At 52.2% G+C, this 7,815-nt stretch overlaps 1 protein-coding gene across 5 annotated transcripts in view; it reads left to right on the top strand.

Annotated features, from left to right (window-relative positions):
- The first annotated feature begins 1,890 nt into the window (after positions 1–1,890).
- LOC144931729 (adhesion G protein-coupled receptor B3-like) overlaps positions 1,891–7,815 on the top strand; it is a 65,551-nt gene continuing 59,626 nt past the window's right edge. For 3 of the 5 annotated variants that reach the window (XM_078855955.1, XM_078855954.1, XM_078855951.1), the window contains exons 1-2: positions 2,041–2,271; positions 5,741–6,696. In XM_078855955.1, the coding sequence (XP_078712081.1) occupies positions 5,925–6,696 (772 nt within the window). In that variant the 5' untranslated portion in view covers positions 2,041–2,271; positions 5,741–5,924. Of the gene's footprint in view, positions 1,905–2,040; positions 2,272–5,740; positions 6,697–7,815 lie in introns of those variants that run through there. The other 2 variants (XM_078855956.1, XM_078855953.1) reach the window with 2 other exon arrangements.

Raw genomic sequence — 7,815 nt, 5'->3', positions numbered from 1 at the left:
TTTATTTGTGTCAGTTTGACGTTTAAATCGGCCGCACCGTAATGAGGGGGGTGGCCGTGTGCGCGCGAGTTGTTGTTAGCGATGCGCAAATGTGCGCGGTGTTTGCTGCCTTTAGTATGTGCACAAAGTTACATGTCAGTGGGTGCCCTCCAGCTGCCGATGAACTCTGGGTCACTGCCTGGCAAAGTGAGTGGCTTCAGTGTTCTCCAGCTCTGATATAGACGTTAAATAAAACATATGGTGAGAGAGAGAGAGAGAAAAAAGAAAAATTGCGTGTGAAGTAATTTCAATACTCGTAAAATATATATATAGTACATCTGTGATTGTGTGATTCACGGAGCAGCATGTGTAGCCCCACAGGCTATCTGGGAGAGTAACCGTCAAATAAGCGAGATGAATTCATATTGGTTAAAATTCAGAGGGTGCACGGCCACCGTTAATTCGTATCGCTCGCAGGAGGGGGGCCCACAATAAGGCTGGCTCGATGCACGGTTTGCTTGGCCATTCCCCCGTGCCGAGCCGAGCCGAGCCACCTAACAATGGGGAAATTTCGATTTAAAGCTTTCGTGACTGCAGGGATTCATCTTCTTGGTTCTTTCGTTCAAGTCACGTAGAAAGGAAGTAATAAAATAATAAAAATAAAACAATAAAATAATTCTCACGACGTTTCGGCCACAACGCAAGCAGCCGTCCTCAGGTGGAGAACAGGTCCGTCAAGTATTATTTTATTACTTCCCTTCTACGTGACTTTACCGAAAGAACCAAGAAAATGGGGAAATTGTGCACGCGTCTGCTCCTCGCGCTAGGAGGAAGGCGGGGGAGGAATGCACGGTGCGTCGCTGTGTGCACCGAGTCTCTCATCTTCGCTGGGACGCCGTTGCAATCGCTCTCGATGCATTGCGCACGCGATGCGCACTCGCTTAGACCGTCGTGGGCCAATCTGCGGATGACGCGTAGGTGGACGAGGAAGACGCAGGGACATGCCTCGGTGAAACCGGGATGTCGTCGCAACAACAACAAACAAACAAACAAAAGTACGCAACATGTTGAACAGTTTGGTTTAGCACTTCGTATCGCTCCATTCACCAGATACTGACGGAGGCTGTGAGACTCGGGGGTGAATAATGTTCGCTTTTTGTTGTTGTTGTATCCTCTCCCCTACCCGCTGCGTGGATTTAAAGCGCACCGCAGGGAGCGTTCGCGCTGCCGGTGGCCGTGGGGGTTTCGCGTTTGCGAGATTCCAAGAGCGGCGCACGGATTTATTGAAATGTGCGAAGAGGGGTGGCGCGCAGATTGCTTGCGCGCCCTCGCCATCTCCTACTCCCTGCAACTGGATTCAGTGCAACGCGGCGGGGAGAGATTGCTAGGCTGGGTTGTTTAGTGGGAGGGGTTTGCGAGGAGAGTTAAATAATAATGTATAAGGTTGTTCCCGCTGGCATGCAGCGATATCGAAGCGCCAACAAAACGAACGCGTGCTCTTGCGAAGAAGGGGAGGACGCCTCCACGAGTACACACAACCGGCTTCCGTGCCCAACACGCGAATAATAATAATATATAGTTCAGTATAATATATTGCAATGTATAAATCAACAAACATAAACATCGGCCGTTTCGAAGCGTAAGTTACGAGACACAGTCTGGTAAAACAATAGCCTTGCAATTATGAACCACGTGCCAGCAATAGCAATGTTTGGAAGATGTAACTCAGCCAGCACAATCAAATAGTAAATCTCGAGACGCGAAAAAAAAAACCTGCTGCATCCATCCACTGCTGCTGGGACCGCCGTCACGAGCTGCCGAGGGGGTGGGGTCTCGTGGTCTCTGTGTGCGTGTGCGCTGCCTCTGCTGCTGCTACTGCTGCTGCATCTGCGCTTTAAGGACTCGACTCTCGTGGACTCCAGAAGGTGGACACCCCCCCCCCGAAACGCGCTCTTCCGCGATCCAACATCCCCCCAACCTCCACCCCCACCCCACCTCCCTGCACTCCCTCAACTCATCCCCCCCTTCCCCCCCCCACAACCGACCTCCTTTTCCCGACAGCTCCAATCGGAGCAGCCCTCGGGAGCAGCGAACGGGCGCCCCTTTACGCAAGCCCGAGCTACGACGATGACGATGGTGGTGGTGGTGGCAGCATCAGCAGCAGCAGCTCTTGGTGTTGCGCCGGGCAGCGAGCTCCGAGTCCCGCAGCGCTCGCAGCGGCGTCGCTGCGCTCGTGTCCTGGAGGGGCCGGAGCTGACGGAGCAGCGTCCATCGTTCGTTTTGACGCGGGGGGTGAGCGACGAGGTCCATCGCCTCCGACCGGGCTGTGGTGTCGGGGTGTGGGTTGGCTGGGCGTGAGGAAGGAGGGGTGTGTGGAGAGAGTGGGGGGGGGTTGAGAGGATTTTGGGGGGGCGGGGAGGGGGTTGTCCGGGAAGAGTGCGGGAGCCGGAGAAAGAGGAACGAGCGAGGAGCCAACCAGCCCAACGAAAGAGGAGGAGGGGAGGGGTGGTGGACTGTGGTGGGATTTTTTTTTTCCTTCTCTCTTTGCTGCCGAGCCCTGCTCTTGTAATTACTCATTCAAGCGCCAGCGTCCCAGACTCCTCACTAAATGGGCTGTTTTACATTCTAGCCTCGGCCACGAAGACGGTAAGTAGACAATTATAGCTGTCACTGTAATTCGATTAGCGTTCCCCGGCTAGAAACGTGTAGGGAACGTGACCCGTGCACCCAGGGCGTGCGTCTGCGGGAACCCAACACGTACACACATCGCAATTTTTTTTGCTCGACATATCCACACGCTATTCTCTGTTTAAAGCCACACAGTGTTTACTTTCGGCGTGTCGTTTTTTGTTGTTGCTGTTGTTGTTGATGGAATCAAAAAAATCGCAGTGCAGCGACTTTCGTTGCAAGGGGTGGGGGGGGGGTATGTAATCACTTTAAGCTTAGCCCATAATTATGTCCACTACGGGATAGACGTGTTAAACTGACGGGTGTGTAGCCGACAGAGGCGTTATAAGTGCGTAATACTCACGGATGACAGAAATGAACACGTTGTGCTGCGCGGATCAAGACAATGATCGCTAAATGCTTACTACGCAGCAAGTCGTTTACGGATCGAATCTTCGCTGCATGTGAGCTCACAATGCAACCGTTACACTTAACCAATCTCCGCCGCTTGCTTTGAAACGTTCATCATTTAGCAGCCGCGCTTCCTGCGATTACTAATTCAAATTCATCGTTGGGTGTGGAGGGGGGGTGGGGGGCATTCGTATGCTCATTTCCAGAATTAAAAAGTCGATGCTAATTTTCCGTAGCCGCGGTCTGTTTTGGGTGTTTGGAGAGAAAACGCGAGCGCGTGTCAGACGCGATTGGAAACCACGCAAACCCGGCACTAAATGCGAGGCATTATTCCGAGTGTAGGCGAGATACACGCTGGGCACGAAGGCGCTCTCTGCCTCAAGGAGGGGGACTCGTTGCCATTGGGTGCCTCAGCGCGCACAATGGAAAGGGCCCACGGCCTTCGCATAGAAAGTGGGGGGGGGGAAGGAACATTCATAAAAGGCTGCGTCAAGAAAAAAAATTCAAGCTGCGCGCATTCCTGCCGGAGTGTAATCGTGGCCCAGTGGCATGCATCTCACAAGCCGACGCGTGTTTTTTGCGTGGTTCTGAAACCGACCTGTGTTATTCGACTTGATTCTGTTTGTTTGTTGTTGTTGTTTAAACGGTGCTAATCCTTAGTTGGAGTGCAAATTGCAATTGCGTTTGCTCCGAACTATCGCCAGTGCTCAACGCGGCACGAGAGTTACCGCAGTGAGGCCAAGCCAGAGACGGCGCAATGGGATGGGATGGGGCGACTTTTAATCGGAGATAAATAAACAAACAAAAGGCTTTAAACGAACCAGCAACTCGCGCAATAATATTATGATTGTTATAAGTCATTGTCGCGGGTGACATTTTTCGATCCGTTTTTTTCGTGTCCAATCGATCGATTCGACATGCCGTATTGAAGTCATAGATGCCACACACGGAGAGGAGATGATTTCAGCTTTTAGCCAGCGCTGCGTGGAGGTTACAGGAACGGGCTACTCCATACACATCCTCGCACGTTATCACCTACCTCCAGAGAGAGAGAGAGAGAAGCAAGCTTCATCTCCCTTTAGCAATGAGATTTTACAGTCGAAGCTAAGCCTGCCAAGATACAGTTCACCGGCCCCGGGGTGTCTGTATACGAACGCGCGCCTCTCTATACGGTTCCAAATTGGCGAGCCCTTTTGGGGCTATGCGGTTCAGCATCACTGAGAGCCAGGACACTGCTGGCAAATCGTGAACGCTATTTTGTTAGTGCAAATTAAAACGCGCACGTAAACACACACAAAAAAACAAGTGCACGCACAAAAACGCGGTGGGCAATTGGAGAAAGTTAATCGGTCGCCCGCGTTCAAAACCAATTTAAGAGATGTTACTGCGAAATTATATTTCGAAACAAAAAAAACTCACAAAAATGCAGCACGCGGCTATATATTTGGCGAGTGCAACTTACGTAACGGGGTCGAGTCCGGCAGAGCATGGTAATGATTGCGTCCGATATTTACGTGGGGCGTCACATTAATACAACGCTATTTTCGTTGCGTAAACCCATAATGTGTTTCGTGGTGCAGTCGCAGCGGCACCAGACCGTTTTATAGTTTTAAAAAAATCCTTTACCATCTCCTCCTCCTCCTGCAACTCCTCCGCAAACAGGCGCACGCACGCACACAAAAAATAAAAGATTCAACAACAAAAAATATTCAACAAAAAAAAGCCACGCAACCGTTGCCGTAATCGTCCGTTCCCGACGATCGCCACGAGGTGGAGCCATTTGATCAAAATCCGTTCGGCTTTCGACTTCGCTTTCCGAGTGCAGAGCGAGCGCACGAGAAGCGGCGGAGGAGAGGGGGGGGTGTGGTGGGCAAGGAAGAGGGAGAGGAGGTGTGTGGGGAGGCTCGTCACGCGAAGGGAGCGCAGATTCTCCACTTTTAGACAGCGCCGATTATCATCGCGGTCGCGCGCCGCCTGTTCAACTGCGCGTGCATCGCGCACGCGTCCGGGCTCACCCTCGCTCGGGGAGAGACGAAGGCGACCGGGGAACAGAGGGAGGAGGGGGGGGTAGGAGGTGGTGGGGGGTTAAAAAATTAAGGGACTTTAATGCCGCGCTACGGTCGGGGGGTGTTTTTTGTGTGCGTCCTCTTCTTTGCGATGGGAGCATCGTGACATTTATTTTGTCTCAATTCGATTCGCAGCTGCGCGCCCGCGAAGCTGTCTTGTCGTTGGTTGGCGTGTTCGTTGCGATTTAACTGCACGTCGTAGTGACGACGACAATGATGACGATGATGCGTAAACATGCGTAAAAAAAGGAATTCGAGCCCCGTAAACTGTTAACCCCGGCGCGTTAGATAAATTAACGGGGCGATGGACACAAGCAAAGGTTTTGCGCACAAAAGTAGAAATAACGCATTAATCACGCGCGAAACATAACGCGATTAACGGATGAGACGAGCTTGAACCGAGTGGTAGCAGGCTAGTTGGATAAAGTGCAGCAGTCGGGAGCCTGAATCGTTCCCGTGGTGGCTTTCTTGTTTTTACGCGCGCGCCTCCCGCTCGTTCCGCGCTGCGCTGCATGGCAATAATGCCCCGGCGGGCGGGTCCGTCCCGTCCGCTCGAGACGGCACCACCACCACCACTGCCACCACCACCACCACCACAGTTCATCTCTCGCTTACAGCAGAAGGAGGAGCCGGGCGTGATCGGCTAGCACCGGCAGCGGCGCGGGAGTGCGAGTTTCCACCGTGGCATCATCGACTGCGCGACCTTCCTCCTCCTCCCTCCCAGCCCACCGCGACTCCCCCGCCGCCACTGCCACCGCTGGCGTTTCAGCAGCACCCTGCGTGGCCCCGCGGCGGAGGACGATGCCGTCCCCTCGAGTGCTCCGCTTGCTTCTGGCCGCCTGCGTGTCGTGCCGCCTCGTGTGCCTGGCCGCGGGACTCTGCGGCGCCGAGACGCGAGCCGAGGGGGTCTTCATGGGGCGCTTCGCGTTCGGTGGAGCGCAAGGAGCGCCGCGCAACGCGTCCGCGTGCTGCAGCAGGCTGGTGGTGAACCCGGACCCCGGGAGACACGTGCTGCTGCTCAGGTTTACCAAAGGGAACGGATCCTGCGCGGAATACAAGCTCGGGGCGCACGCGTACGACACTCGAGGCACCCCCGTGGTGGAGGAGGAGGAGGTGGAGGAGACGGAAGACGCGTTCTTGGATGTGTGCGACTCTAGCAGCCGCGTAACTTTCATGCAGAGCGACAGAAAGTACGTGAAGCTGCAGTGCACTCGCGAGGAGGCGCGGGGCAATCGGCCGTCGCTCTCCGGAGCCCTCTCGACATCGCCATCGTCACCATCGTCGCCATCGAACAACTGGATTTCGGTGGATTACATCGTGATGGATAAAAGCGGGGCGAACGCCGATGCTTGCCGCCTCTTCTGCGACTGGCTCGAGAGCTGCTGGTGTACCGAGAACCCCAGGGGTCATTGCACGCTGGCCAAGTCTCCCTGCTCTTGCCTTGCCCCTCGATCGGACGAGGAGGACATTGGCCTCGACTCTGGACCCTGCAACGGGAGGAGGGAAGGGGTCGGCTCCAGGCACCTGCTCTTCGTGGCGCATGACTGCGATAAGGCGTCGTCGTCATTATCAGGTGGGGCTGCTTATGAGATGCTGTAATAGAATTCAGATAGTATCTTTCCCAGGGGATTTGCTCGGGAGTTTTAGATAAACGATTTACCAGGGGTAGACTGTTCGAAAAAAAAAAGAGATGCGCTTGATATATGAGAGGTTTGTCATTGCGTCAACGTTGCGCGATTCTAAACATTAAATCCTATCAAAGACCCAAGGTGGGGGACTCGGGTCAGCGTGTCGCTGTGCAATAACCGTAGCTAGACAACGTGTGTGTGTGTGTTCAGCTAAGTTATTAAAAACAAAATATCATTGGCACGCTGATAAGAGAGGGGAGGGAATCGTAAATCTGCGAGTCTGGCTTTCGGTTCACGCACAGACGCCTAATGACAATAATTGACGCGCACGATTCAGTGAAATTCCAAATTGAGATGCAAATGAGGGGAGGAATATTTTAAAGAATTGACCATCCGAATCTAACCGCATCCAAAATCTGGCATTTTTATTACGTGTTTTATTTTGTCGTGAGTATTGTGCACAGTAATCGGGTTTTATATATAAAAAAAAGTGCATGCAAATAAACGTCCCACTAAAAGAACATTCTTATAAAATTTGTAAGCATTTGTGCTAAAGCAATTTTTTTTCAGATCGCTTTGATCTCACACTGCAGGGCTATGCGAGATTTCCACCCCTGACATGTCTTAAAAGTGTGTAATTATGCAGTGCCCGGCTATGGTGTCATGTGATGCTTCTGTATATCCCACGGAAATCTAAATTGTACTTTATTTGAAAGTGGCTGTCCTCTCATGGATAAGTGTCCAGTAAATGAAGTGCATCGGTGATCTCTCACCCTTCTATTACTCAGAGGCTGCACATCATGAATATTTTAATAATATTGGGGGTGGTTTAAGTGACATTTCACCATGAATCTGCTGCCAAATTTATGTTTGTGTAGCAATAACATCCATCAGTTATATATATATAACATGTTGAAGTGCCAGTGAGTAAAAGACGTTTCCACGTGTAAAGCAGATTGTTTCGAACAACAAATGATGCATTGCATCACTTAAGCATTGAGTGCAGGGTACGGATAAACATGCAGTCACTGCAATTATAGCGTTGGAACTGCAGTCATATTATC

Source organism: Lampetra fluviatilis, chromosome 4 (genome assembly GCF_964198595.1).
Source record: "Lampetra fluviatilis chromosome 4, kcLamFluv1.1, whole genome shotgun sequence".
In the NCBI taxonomy this organism is placed as follows: Eukaryota; Metazoa; Chordata; class Hyperoartia; order Petromyzontiformes; family Petromyzontidae; genus Lampetra; species Lampetra fluviatilis.
This window is presented reverse-complemented; position numbering and strand designations above follow the sequence as displayed.